The sequence below is a fragment of the Sipha flava genome, unplaced genomic scaffold (genome assembly GCF_003268045.1).
Source record: "Sipha flava isolate LNK unplaced genomic scaffold, YSA_version1 42_pilon_pilon, whole genome shotgun sequence".
Lineage (NCBI taxonomy): Eukaryota > Metazoa > Arthropoda > Insecta > Hemiptera > Aphididae > Sipha > Sipha flava.
Window position 1 is genome coordinate 726522 of NW_020273159.1, and position 15712 is coordinate 742233.

The 15712-nt window shown below is 38.8% G+C and overlaps 1 protein-coding gene across 3 annotated transcripts in view; it reads right to left on the minus strand.

Moving 5' to 3' along the window:
- Positions 1-15712, minus strand: part of LOC112689092 (protein prickle-like) — a 152129-nt gene that overhangs the window by 19729 nt on the left and 116688 nt on the right. For all 3 annotated transcript variants that reach the window (XM_025562608.1, XM_025562609.1, XM_025562607.1), the window contains one exon: positions 13001-13508. In XM_025562608.1, coding sequence (XP_025418393.1) covers positions 13001-13508 — 508 coding nt within the window. The remainder of the gene's footprint in view (positions 1-13000; positions 13509-15712) is intronic.

Sequence of the window (15712 nt, forward strand, 5' to 3'; positions counted from 1 at the left end):
GTCACGAACTGCCCGGCGTTAATCTGATTCACAAAAAATAAAAATTCCGTTTGAACATTAATTGGTTAAGTATACAGAACCGGTGGGATGATTAAATCGAACTATTGATCTTGAAGGAGTTGACCGTGGATAAGGAATGAGCGTAAAGGCAGCTTAGTTACACATAAATTATTGTCCGAAAAAAAAAAATAAATAAATAAATAAAGAGCTAAAATAGCCTCTGGAGATGTCCAATTAACCATAAAAATTCTCGCCAACAATAATATACACATTTAACTCGATTAATGCACGTTAATGTATGATTAACTGTAGTGTATCTCGATATTTCATTACATTAGCCTCCAGAGTTCTTGCGTATATACGCGAGCGCGCGTATACGGTTTCCGATCCGATCAACAGGTGGGCGTGATTTGTTTTCTAACGTTGATCATAGCGTGAAATGTGAGTATAAGTTATGCACGGGAAACATTAATCTTCACGTGACAATACTTTCTTTTCTTGTCCATGTAGATGTTTGTAATATTAGGAAAAAAAAAATATACAAGAATAACATTTAAAATTTGTCAACATATCACAATCGCGGCGCATTGTTCGCGATGTTCGTATTATAAACCGATGACAAAATATTATATTTCATCGTGACAGGGTTCGTAGACGTTAGAGGACCGTGACGCACGTTATATTATATCCAGTCGTAATAACAGTCGCGTCTCTTCCAAACACGAAACATTTGTTTTTTTATTATATTTTATTTCATAAATAATACCGGGCATCACTGAGAAACCTCGTACGAGGGGATGGGAGACCCGTGGTTATAACGATAGTTATATTATAATTTTTAAACAATTTTGATGTATAAAATTATCGAATGCCGAACACGGCATTGAAAACCACTGAAAACGGTCATACCTGTACGTTATACATACAATGTATCAATCACAAATTCACAAAAATGACTTAAGACAATAGTTAATGCAAAACATATCCGGAGAGGGAAAGTTCAACGGTGCCAAGTGCGTCAATTGGTCGGTTGGCACCAGATGTGACCGCGCGGAAACGTCATTGATCCGGGACAAAAGGACAACGGGGCGGACGCGAACCTAGCGGATCCGTGGGACGTGGTACTTTTCCGCGATCCCTCGGGTACCATCGTCAAGGTCGTTGTCGCCACGCCGTCGCATCACTCGAGATTGTTCGGTGCACGTGTCCGACGCCGTCGGGCGATCAGTGTTCATTTCAGACATTCTATTCCGGCGGTGGACGGGTATCGTAAATCTTCCAGGGGTGTGTGCGATGCACCGCAGGAGTAATTAATTGGTAAGTAAATAAATTTTATTCCGGAGGGCGAGGGAGAATTATACCCCCTTCCTGGCCACCCACACGGAACAAGCACTGGTCGCGATTCAACGACACATCCGTGCCGACGGTAAAATGCGTCTGTGCCCACTGAACGCGTCGTGAAGCCGGCCGCCGCGGGACGATTGTTAACAACAATGGGACGTCGCAATTGTCCGGTACGTAATTTACGGACAGTTGTCGGCGGTCGTCGCGTGTTCTGACACGTCGGTGCCGCCGTCCCGCCGGTGCGACCAATGACTGTTGCCGTCCTGTGCACGCGCCGAATAGGCCATCTTCTAATGCAGGCACTACAGATAATTTTCATTCCGGCCGAGTCGAAAAGTGTACGGACGTACGCGCGTACCCGTTCAACGACGGTAAATCGACGTTGACGGTGTTCACTACCGTTCGGAAACGTTTATAACAAGAGCGTTCCGGCAGAGAGACGTCGGCAATGCGCTGATCAGTGGCGCCTGACTCGGTTTTTTTCCCGTGAAGCTTCAACGTTAATCCCCACGATCACCCAACCAGTGGCGTTGAAGCACTCGTTAGTGATTCGGGCAAACGTCGAAAAAACGTAATTTTACCAATTAAAAATTTGATGCGACGGCATTTTTTTTTTTTACATTTGATTTTATTAATATTTTTGTTTTATTTTTTTTAAGGATCATGGGCATTAATTTTAAATCTTTAAAACGAATAAAATAACCTAACGCGCATATTTTAAAATTATAATAAAAACTTTAATATCAAAATAATAACATAGGCGATAGTGCATAGTATATAGTAGTAGAAAAAAAGATCACAGTTTAATTAATTTGATTATTCGTATGTTTTTATCCGTCTAGATTAGCACTATATCAATAATCACGATTATCAATCACTTCTAAATGTCAATAAAAAATATAATATAATATATATGTAATAAATATAGTAACGCTCCTCTTTACTTTGATTAATAAATTAAAATTAGGGCAATCTTTAAAATATTTAAGTACTTAAAACCTAGAGGAACCTTCAGTCCCCATAGCAGGCGTGTATGTACGGGGGGGGGGGCTTATATCCACATTTGCTTGTGCATAAAGAAAATGATTATAAATCTGTCCGTCTGATATAAGTATATTATAAATAGCGGGTAAATAATGTATATCTGAACGACCGAAATCAGGATTTCACATATATTATTATAGGAGCAATGTGTCCATAATTCGACGTGAGCTTGAATCAACAGTTTTGTGACCAGCAGGAATACCATTGATTTATGAAATTAATTATTCACCATTGTGGTATTATTCGGCAAATATTGTATTATATTATAATATGCTGTACGTGTCATTTGGCATATTGCGCAGAAGACTGCAGCAAGGAATAAGAACGGTTTGTGTGTTGAACGTTATATGCATTATTATTAACTCTATATTGACTCTGTTGAAGAATATATATATATATATATATATATATTATATATATATATTATATACATATATATATATGTGTGTGTGTGTGTGTGTGTGTGTTATATGTGGTATATGTACAGCGTGCAAATATAGAAGTATGCGAGAAGACGAATGCCAAGAAGGATAACGAACTTGCAGCGCTTCTTTCCGTGTATTGCAAATTTTATAGATTTTAATCGTACGGACCTTAGAACTTTCGTCGAAAACTATGCGCGAAAAAATAAAATATAAAAACAATGTCCGTTTATTCTACGTACAATAGATAAACTGCCAAACACTCCGACGTATTCGTGGATTGTGTTATAAAAACTAAAACGCGTACATTCCGTACATCGATATTATTATTTATCAAACATTAACGATTACTAGTTTCCAAATAGGTTTTCTTTTCGTTTTTGGAGCGTTAGAGTGCGTGTCTCGGACAACGCACACCCGACGCACCCCGCGTAGTTCCGCTCGTAAAACATAACATTGCAGCGAACGAGAAAACGAAATACGTCGGAACATAATAAAGCGGTAATATCGTACAGACAGCAATGTCGTACAAGTATATACAATATCGTAGTACATAATATATATATATAAATGTAACGAACACTTTAAAACTCGCGGCCGTCGTAGGATTGAATCAACCGGTGCACGGGAGGGGAGGGGGGAGAGAGAAATTATCAAATGTGCCCCAGGAAAAAACGATATGAGCGCACGCATTTGGACGGTCATAAATATAATACACATATTATAAATGCACACGCGCGCACGCATGCACGGAGGACTCGTACGCGCGTTTTCCTTACGATACACGTATCGTATGGATTTTTACGTGTGTGTATATGTTTATATTCCTTCCGAGCAATTACAGCGCATGATTAATGTTAATAGAGCAGTCGGGGGGGGGGGGGGGTTCACCCGCTGGGTAGCGTGCAGCGGTCCTGCGTGCTGCTGCCGCGGCGGGAACCGGAGGAGATGACGACAACAGGTCGTTCTTCGGTAATTTTCCCGAGGAGAAAAAAAAAGACAAAAAAAAAAAAAAAAAAAAAAAAAAAAAACCCGTATAAAACGTACCGAAAAGAGGAATACAGGGTCGGCGTGTACGGTGGACACGCCGTCGTCAGCGCCGTCGACGTAATAATATCCTCGTGCCACAGACGGAACACGAGTCGACAACAGCGGTCGGTGTACACAATAATGTATGTACGAAGACGACAAATCACGCGATACCGACCGATATAAACGTGTTTATTGTGCGTGCGTGAGTACAATACGTTGGCATTATATTATGTACACGTTCGTCGGTCCGATCCGATAGAGTTTACTATCGTCGACTGCGATATCGCTAGGCTAAAACTGTTATGTCTGTTAGATTACTTCGTCGTCATACACGTACGCATGGGCGTGTGGGCATTTATTCGTTCTGCGAGTGCGTGTAGGATTTGGTTTGCAGGAGACGGGAAATCTAGAAGACTCCGGCGACGGTAGAAAAATTAATTAAAAAAAAAAAAAAATACATCGCGTCAAAAACGTTTTATTGTAAATATTTTTAATCGAAAACGTTACTTCGTTACGTCCGGTAAGCGCGTTGTGTTCACGCGACGACCCGTAGAAACATTTACGTTTTTTAAATATTGCATACGTCCGTTGTGGCACACACGCATGATAATCACCTGTACAACTAATCGCCGAGGCCATTCCGGTACCGCGGTGGACACGTGGGGTAGAAAAATTAAAAATATTTACGGGAAAACGGTCACGACGGCACTTCCAACTTAACGGCACACGCGGGTTGGGTATGCGACCACGCGCACCACACGCAGACACACTTACGCGTGTACGACTTAACCGATTAATAATCCGTTTGGAACAAAACGGATAGTAGTACCGTATAATGCGCATGTTGCCATTGTCCCGCTGTTACCGTATACGTGTATATTTACCTGCGAACATTGTACAATACACCTTGTCGTGTACGGTTACGGTGGCCCGACGACGAGGTTGAGCGTAAACTTCATTAAGACTTTCGTGCGCCGCAATGTAACTGCGGTATTCTTTTATTATTATTACTTTTTTTTTTCTTTATTTTTGTCCTTTCCAGAACACAATATAATACCATTATATCTCATTACGGACGCGCGCGACTACCGTTGCTCGCACCGCGGTATCCGGCTCTGATTTACATTCATCACCCGCGTGCGACGTCGTCGTCGTCATTGCAATGCCCAACGGAGATAGTTCTTTTTTTTTTCATCTCTTACTCCCTATTTCCATAAAGGTACTACTATACGCGGCACACGTGAGACATGGATGTTATATTTTCTGGGAGAAAAAAAATAAAGAAAAAATACCCGAGTAAAAGAAACCGCGAATTGTAAAGGAAATTTCTCGGGATCTGAAGGCAGCGTATTTATTTATTTATTTATTTTTTCATTACGGACACAGTAAAAAGAAGACTATCAGCAGGGCAAAGGCTTAAGGAAAACCGCAGAATGCAAGAACCGGCTCCAACGCAAGACTCCTGTCGCGATGTAATAATGTATACATATGAACAAATAGACGGTTTGGTGCTTTCGCTATAGTCACACACAAATGACGAAAAAAAAAAAAAAACCACTATACTGAAAAAAATATAATGTTTTTTTCTTTCCATTTATTATCAAAGTTACAAAGATACGAAGAAAAAACCGTATGAAGAACAAACAAAAACATTTACATATATGACAGTGAGCATTTACAAAAGGAAAACGAGGGAAAGAGAGAATAATTTTATGGGATTGTTGCTGGATGTCATCGTCATGGTTTTGAACGTGAACGTTTCCCGTCATAAATACAAAACTCGAAATAAAAGATATGCTTAAAGGGTAGTACGTATTCGAAAGGAAATAATAATGATTTTTTTCTGTTTGTAGTTTTTAATGAATATTAACATTACCGTTTTATTTGTACAGAAAATAAACTTAATACTAAAATATACATTTTTAAACGTATATATTTGGTAAAAATTAAATGAGAATACTCTTTTGTCAACTGTACATCAATTTGTCATGGTGTGCACAATTAAGCGACTAAAAAGTACATTTAACATTGAAATTCATAATAATAACTGTCTAGACTCTAGAGTGTATTAATTTGAATATAAATAGTTTTATTTTGATTCGACAATACGACAATATACACTCGTAAAATCGAGCTTTTTTTTTTTTTTATTATTTCGACGAAGACGGTAAATTCAGTCGTTTGATCATTGGCTTAGACTATAACAATGCCTCGCGAATACTTTTGCCAGCTATAGCATAAGAACTATTCTTAAGTAGGTGTCTTTCGACAAAACTCATTAGCATACTTCGTATTTTTACAATGCAATCATAAAGCGAATAACCTCCTATACTACGGAAATGTTTATCTCAAGTATTCAAAACTATTTACATTTTAAAACAAAACTTTTCAATATATCTCTCAAACGTTTTCGAAATTTGCATAGCTGTAGTCGTTTAACAATCTTTTAAATGTAAGCGTTTCATTGTTTTATAAGTTTCCATAATGTTTAGAGATACTATTGTTATTACTATAATAAAGATAAATAATAATGTGTTTCATTAGATATATGTAAGTATATAACCTCGGACGCAAGAGAAATTATAACGATAAAGCGTGTATTCTTGGCGCGCACATCATACCTAGAAATGCATTTTAACGCGTACAGCTTTGCGTTGCGGATCGCGAGAAGCATAACATTCGCGAGAGTAGAGATTTAAAATCTGAACAGTCAGGATAAAACTACGCACGTTTTGAATTCAAAATTAATCCACTCATTAAACAATTAATGTATTTCAGTTTGATTTATCTTTATGGGTACACTATAAATATGCCTACGAATGTTATTTCGAAAACAAAAACTATAATATATGACTCCCGGACACGATTAATGTTGTTGTAGGTACGTTTATGTTTTTTTCTTGCTCGAATCGATTTTACTCGCTGTCGGTTCGTTGTAGAACAAAGATTCGATAGAATTGTGTGTTCCAGTCAATCCGACGGAATGTGTTGCAGTTGATACGAACCGCCGCCGCCGGTCGGGGCCAACCACTAATTGGTCGATTTTAACGATACGCTTTTGCCCCGCGACCATAACCTATACCCGAGCAATGTATATTATAATGTAGTCGATTAAGCCGGGTGGTCGCGGATATCAAATAAATGTTATCAATCGTTTCACGCCAAGTTCTATCGATGCACGTATACATATTTGTACAAATAATATGTGCTCGCAATGCATTGTGTACAATGAGCGTACCATCAAGATCCGATAGCGTTTTGCTTATAATATGTTACGATAACACGGAATAATAATGATTTTTCATAGTTTCACATCAGTGCCAGGGTTGAGTTTTCAAAGGCCATAAAACAAAATATTAATCGGAAGCCTCGAAAAAACAATGTATTGAATCGATAAATATTACTATCCTTTTTTTCGATACTTGTTTAAATTAAATTCTAATCATATACGTATGAGTTGAAAATATCGAATGCAAAAATGTTAACGGTTTTGTTTAGCGTTTTGTATTATTCAATATTTGATAAAACGTTTTTCGTTGTAATTTACTTATATAACAATAATGTATTATTTTACACCGTTAAAAAAATCTAAAGCCTGGATCCGAGGTTTCTAAAAACATCTCATGGTTAAGACTCTGGTTCATTTCACCCCTTGCACCACCGCCAAATCCGGCATTAAGTACACTTGGTACGTATAGGTCTGCCGCGGGCTAGAGCGAGATCGAAGGGCGTTACACGTTGAATATCGGTTACTGTGCACGGATTACGTAGGAAGTGTATCTAAAACAAGTATTCTAATGTTTATACGTATTTGGTATTCTGTTCAAAAATGGACGACACCCGGACCTTCAGGCTCCTCTTAATTTGCGTTACTCGAACGCGGCGATGATAGTATTGTATATAATATTGTTATGTTAAGCTAGGATCGCGTACGGCCGATGAGTTCGGAAACATTTACACGTGTACATTGTAAAATAAGATAAGCTTTGTCAAACGTCATGTGATACCAACAAATCGAAACAAAACTAGAACACGTATAGCACAGTGTATTGTTATGTACTGCTCATCGTTTTGTTAACAGGTTGTTGCTGCTGCATTGCAGCAGTACATACTTCAAAATTTGAACTATAAACATTGGCACATTACGAGGAAAATCACATATTATTTTCTCGTATTGTGTATTATGATGTTTGATTTCGATTTAACGTTTTTAATTAAACTCAAAATCTGATCAAGGTTATTCTTATAAGAATTTACTTATATAATATTTTTATAATTTTATCTCACATTTATTTTATAGACAGATGAATAAAACTATATTGTTTGAAAAATTACAGATAAGTCATGGAACGAAACTCAGAATAATATGTGTATTTCAATTTCTATTTTACTTGAGTTTCATGTTTTCGTCTTAGTATAATATGTATTAGACTCAACACCAAGTTACGCCCAAGACTTGCTCACCACTCCATTCCCTTCCAAAACAAGTTCACCGCCCCTCGGAATCTCTTCATCGCCCACCGAGGAGCGATATCTCCCACGTAGTGAATCACTGACTGTAACTGCTTGTAACATTGTACAACAAAATTCTTCAAGACTAACATTTCGGATCGAGCTAGTAAAGGTTTTGTTTCAACGCGGACACGAGAAAGATTTAATTAAAATATTTCATTTCTCCATGGATGATGAAAGACGTAAATTAACAATTAATGGATATTTGTGTAAAGTCAGTTAGCCAAATGATTTGCTATACAAGAAGATTTTTGATTAAATACGTCGCGTATGGATGGTGTATAGATTACAAGTTTTCGAGTAATTCCAATATATTTTTCTGAAGTTTGAACGTTTGGAGTGTTGTTAATACATTTGATTGATAACGCGATAACTTGCATAACGACATAATAACATTGCAAAAGACGTAGTGATTGTGCGCTATTATAATATATATATACAACAAATATATTCACCATACATATAGGTATCCGAAAATCTACGGGAAACGAGTGCGTATTTTTTTCGTCAAGTTTGTTCATTTGTTTCCTTTGTCTCCTAGAACCTTAACTCTCCGTTTCCCCATCCGTTGAACCTGCGCTTCTCGTAGAAATGAACTCGGTGTCGTACATGCACACGTACATGTGACCCGTTAAATTGTCGAGTGCTCAAAGATGCCGGGGTGAAGGCATCCCCGGAGAGATGTTTCGCATCATCTCGTATGAAAAATGGACCGAAATAAAAAAACAGACGAGCAGAGATAAAGATAGAGAGGTACGGAGGTAGAATAAGAGGCAGTGAGAGGGAATAAAAAACACATTCGTCGTCAAGAAATGAATTTCGTCGGTCGGCGGAGCCCAGTCAGTCCGGGCCGACCGCTGGGAGTACGATGGTATAATAATAATAGTAATACACCGAAGAGACGACGTTCGTCCGACATAACGACGACGGTGACGGCGGTGTCGACGAGCGATTGTCGAAGGAAAACACAACGAACCTCAACCGTTATTTGTCGTGCCTAATGACGTATCGCGTAATGCATCGCGCGTAGACGTCTCCGCCCCCGGAGCCATCGCAGGTCGTTTATATGTAGTGACGTGCGGGTCGGCAGCAGCGTGGGTACGAAACGCCCCGGGGAAATTCTATCCAGAAAAGTAAATTGGTCTTGTTCTAATTCCTTTAAGAGGGTGAACATAAAACAATTGCTGTTGTTCTTGTTTTCCGACCAGGATCTGAGATTTTATTATGATATTATTTCTCGTAATACCGTATTTTAATCTGACAGCGAATTCAGAGAGGAAAAACGTAATTACCATTAACCGCAGTGCCGTCTTAATCGCCGAAGACTCCATTATTAATGCGGCCCGCAGATTTACGAAAAAAGATTTATCGTGAATTCGTATCTTAAATAAATATCCATATACACGTTATAAACGATATTTGGAAATGGAACTTTTAACTGATTATCTTAACTAACATTGTTGTAGTTCTTATCAAAAAAATAAATAAAATATCACTTAATGTGTATGGATCTATCTGTGTGAGTGTGTGTGTGTGTGTAAGCTTAAATAAAAACGTGTCTTTATTTAAAAATGGATTCCATCATCTCACTTTTACAAGAACATCATTGCTCATTATAAATATTTTTCTAGTCTTTCATTTAACAATGGATTTTTTTTTTTTATATGTTACATAGAAAATATATTTTAATGACGATCGTAAGAAAAATCGGACGCAAAACAATTACTACAGATGGAAACAATACATTGCATTTTAGCAAAACATAGCTCTTATATCCCAACTAATTAATTGTACTTGGCTACTATAATACTTGAACACTAAAACTTTTGGATTTGTTATTATTATTATTATTTTTACTTTTTTTTTTTTGATTGAATTATTGTTATTATAGAGACCAAATAGTTATATTATTATTATTATTATTATACGAGCAAGTTCACAAATCTTTTGAGTGAGAAGAGCGCATGGGATTGGATGAGGTACGTACCTCCGTATACAGTAACGTATTTGAGGGAAGCAATTTGCCACCGGGGCTTCTTTTTTACTGTCTTGCGGAAGCTGTGATCATAAGTCAATTCCGTTATTATGACTGTTCATAGTCGATTCTGCTGTTCGAGTTTCGTATCGATTAAAATATTTCATGTTTTCAGAATAGTGATCGTTTTGATGTCGATATGTCAAAATTTTGCCCCCTCCCATCTTCATGAACTATTATCCCAAATACGCCGTTGACCGTATATGGGGTATACAGGGTACGCACATTAGTTAAATGCCAATCGCCCATGTTGCGTACCGTTCCGCGGTGTTTAACGTAATTAAGATTAACGGGAAATGTGTTGAAACAACGTTCGGCAGAGATGGGCTGTAATTAAATCAAAACGTTTGTTGTTTATTAAATCGTCAAAACGTTACGTCTCAAATGATTTGAAACGCGCGGTCGTACGGAATCGTTTTGTCCTACTCGGGGTTTGCGCTGGACGTCGGGGAAAAATATTATCAACCGCTGCCGCCTCGTATCCGTGTCGGGCGCTCGTATACCCGCGTTTGTTCGGACGACGGGTTCGCGCGCGCAATTCACGTACGAGGCGGTAAATCGCATCAAACGCGGATTGTGGTACACCAAGCGCGCAGGGTGTCCCGTGAAAGGATCTCCAAGAACGGCGCTCACCACCTCGTCGGCGTCACTACGACGGCACGTTACGCGCGAGCCGGACGGACGTTACGCGACCACAGTGCTACGGCGTTACGCTTCGTGGACGCGGTCCCACTGCATCGGGCGCTCGGACCACGATCAGTGGCGCGACTGCAGAGGTCGAGAACCCCCAACTTAATTTAAATGCGTCCCCATGTTCCATGTCGTTGTAAATTAAAAACGTCTACGGTTTGTACATTGTTCCAGATGAAATATCGAATACGTTTGACAGTATCCACAGAGAATTATGTTTGCCGCTTTAAATTTTAATATAATAAAATACCATAACGCGGAAATTAAATTTGTTGCATTTCTTTCTTATAACGGTGTTGTGAATAAAATAACGGTATAGTCTATACACTGGCTATATGTAATATTTAGGGGTGTGGATTCGTTATGTATCACCTCCAAGATTTGAACTTGAATTGCGCCACTGATGACGACGACATTGCACTGCGCAGTTGACAGACACCTTTTATCGACTGTCCGTATTGTCATGCGCAGTCGTGAGCAGTAGCTCTTAAATCTTACAAATGTGTACTCAGCCCGAACGTTTATTGGTTTTCACGAAGATTGATCGAGTTGTACGGGTTACCTAACATTTGGCTGCCAAGCAAGATTTGTTGAGAAATTGTCAAGACCCGAATTTAGTACGAAATGACTCCGGTGCCACCGACTGCAGGTGTTCACTGTAATTTTATACGACTCGACACCGATGAATTCGGATAGGGCCGTAGATAGACGATAGGTGGCTGGGTGGAAAAACGGTGCCCCTGGTGCGTTACAATCGATATGTAAATGTTATTTTTTTTTTAAATGAGCGACTTTAATATATTATTTTAAGTTGATTGGCTGAGAATAAAAATATACGATAGAACCTCCGTACATAATAAGGTACTCGTAATATGCGTACGTACGAAATACATAACTTAAATTTATTGAATTAATTTTAGTAATGTTTCATAATGTATTCCTTTCTAAGATGCACATGATCATGGATATCGAATCTTTATACTCAGATACGTCACGATAAAAGTGTTTTTAGTTTATTGGGAGCATTTTTAAGTTTCACACCTGGCGAAATATTCAGTTGCTACGGCGGTCTTTGCGGTATTGAACTTGCAAAAGTTTTTCACAGGTTGTTTCGACCGTGATTTTCCGTCGTTTTACAATGCGATATATATATACGAGATATCGTATATATCTTTATACGTATTGTAACGGCGGTAGCGACGTGGCCGACGTGCTATGCAAAAATACAATGTTACTATACAAACTCGGTGCCACACGTTTATTGTTATTATATTTCCTTGTCGCGAAGCCAATGGGTCCTTTATCCCATACCTTGTATGTGTATATACACCCTTCAGAACTATGGGGACTGCTGTGGATGAAAAGAAACCGCGGCGACGTTTACTGCAGTGAATACTGCAGCCGTTACAATAAAAAACGTGTCGGTTTACGGGGTTAAGGGGTAGTACTATACGTTTGTATGCGCAATAGTATTGTTTATCCCACCAAGCTACAACGTATTTTTTCTTTTATATTTCACAAAAACCTAGAGAACGCAGGAGTTTCATATTATATTAAATTAGTGAGGGTACGAGTGGGTTTTAAATATGTCCTACGTATTACAATATCGATTTCTTTCTACCGTACCCAAATGAAATTTTTCGATTGTACTGCCGTCACGAACAGCAATGTCGGCGGCGTAGGTAAAGGTTTACGTCGAAAACAAAAACTATAGCAGGTATACCTACGCGCACGTCCTGTACCTATGCACGTTATACGTACCCGTTGCACAGCGTACCCGTAAGGAATATAAACCGATTCCACTACTTTTAGGTTTATATATGAATAAACTGGTTTTCGCATCGAATCCGAATAATACATTATGCGTGCGCGTACACGTGTAGATAAATATAAATTCGATTTATTTATTATTTTAACCGACCTGATCGGGTCTGAGTCCGGCGGGCACCCACGTGTATTCCTCCAGCGCGCATCCGGAATCATCGTCCGAGTGAGAGTGCCGCTGCTGCGCATCGCCTCCACCCACCGTGGCCGTCACCATCGCGTGATGGTGGTGATGGCCGTGGTGGCCGTGATGCGACAGGTGGCTGCCGTGATGGTGAACCGCAGCCGACGACGGGTCTTTGCGACCGGCAGCCGTGGCCACAGCCGCGGTGGACGTGGCTGTACCCTGTACGGCCGTGGTGGCGGCCAACAGCTTCTCGTAACCACCGAGCGCTTGGTCGTAACCGGGTGGTCCCGTGGGCAAAGGCGGCAGCGGTGGAGGCGGCGTGCCCCGGTTAACGCCGGACGCCGTGGACGACATAACGGTCGCACTACTGATGCCACGGGACGTTGTCTCGGCGATTTGCCTGTGGTCGCTGCCACCGCCGCCGCTGCTGCTGGTGTTGTGGTCGTCTCGTGGACAGTTGCAGTTCCGGCACACTTGTCTGAAAACAAACGTGTGAAATACACATTGTTATTGCTAAGAAAATAAAAACTAATAATAAATGGTAAAAAAAAAATGTTTGGTTCGGAGCAGGGGCACGGACAAACATTTTTCGGATCCGGCATTCACACACGGTTACCGAAATTTTAAAATGTTCTCACGAGCTACCAAATATACATATACGTTTAAAATTGAAATCGGCACGGTAACAATGCATTCATATTGACTAATAGCTATAACGAGTTAGAATAATGTATTAATTTTAGAAAGCTAAAGTTTATTGTTAGACTTGTACAATTAGTTTATCGAGATGCGATTAGGTTTGTATTTTACACTGCATTCATTAACACCGAATATATTTTTGAAATTATTACAACTAATTCTCGGTGAGCGTATACGGTTTAAGAAAACACGAAATATTTCAAAGGGCGCCTAAGTGACTAGCAAAAACAAAACATTCGACCCTTTGAAGTTGACCACGGTTAAATAGTTTAAAGTACGGCCGAGAAGTAATATAAATTAATTTGCACTTTGTAAACAATGCATTTCTAGGCGCTCCGGTACATTTATAAATTTGTGTAGTACACGACACAAACCACCGTCGATGTTGGCGACACTGCTCGCAGATTTATTATTACGATACGCATAAACTATATTGTACTATACGTATATTATAATAATGTATTGTCGTCTACTAGGTGTGCGTAGTATACACGAGTACGGTGTAAATACACGAAAACACGATCCAAGTCCATGCGAGTCTCGCGGACGACCTTTGGAATACGAAATATTTTATGAAACCACCGCCGCCGTTGCCCGGCAATATTTGATTTTGCGTTCTGATATTATATTAATATTTACTCGAGAGACTTGCGGGCCGCCGCGGGGCAGTAATATTTATTGAATGTTATGTACTATACGTGCGCCGTGCATACATAATATATACGTGTACATAAAACGATGACGACGACAAGGTGGATTTTTGATGTGAAATTAGAGCAGGTATTCAAAAAGGTTCTTACGTATTGGCTAGAGTGCACAGAGGAAGGTAAGTAGGTAGGTACTCGTAGATAGGTGTACGCACAATATAATATCATAACCGTACGCGCCCGTACGTATTATTATGTAGGCAAACAGCGTTGTGTGTATGTTTGGAATTTATTATAAAAGCTTTCACATATTATTATTTGTAGCGCGGATGTAAGTGCACGTGTACGCATAATATAACCATAGTGACAAATCATCTGGACGACTGTACGTTGAGGTGTATCGATGTTTTTTATGTACAAAAAATAAATTAGGTACGTTAAACGGTTGTTTTTCAATTATATATATATTTTTTTAATACTTGTGCGTAGAAACGTCGCCATGTATTTTTACGATAACATTTTCGAGCCTCTTAAATCATATCGTCCACGATGATATTCGATTCCGTATACTAATATCACATAATAAATAGTTTCACTGCGCGCACGCCGGCTTTTTTAATTCCTTAGCTGATCGTAGTGTTTAGTGATAAAAATATCGTGTTTATGGTATCGATAAGTTAATAATAAAAAAAAAATTACTATATAGCATATTATACAGGAGTTTAAGACGGTCCATTATGTGAGCGTGTTCATAAATAAAGATTTTACTGCACATATATACACATAGGTGAAATAAAATTATACGACGCCGTCTCGTGCAGAGAAAACACGTTTTGGTATAAATATAATTTACTAAATATTTAATTGGCAATGGGAATTACGATTAAGAGGAAGATATAGAGTGAGAGAGAATTTTACAGAAATTGTTTCTAAAATATCGTAAACCATAAAACGTGTTTATGAAAGTAATTACCGGAGGTTCCGATAAATATTTCACGTTGCGCTATATTGGTCTAGATGAGTGTTTTATGGATGTGATATAAGTGAACAATTCAACATAATATATTTACACTGACCCTACACATTCAGGGTTTGTTTTCTGTAGCGATATTAAAAAATATTATCTGTTCAAAAAACCCGAAGGCCCGCACCTGATAATATTATTATAATAAATGTACAAATCACTTGTGTCTAATATTATTATGAAAAATTAATGACCAGAAAAAACCCTTTAGAACGCGATGCAATACACGCTGAAAACATCATGAAAAAACGTACGTGATCTAAAAAAATATGGTTACGCGAGTTTACATACACGAATGATTCTTTTGTTGTG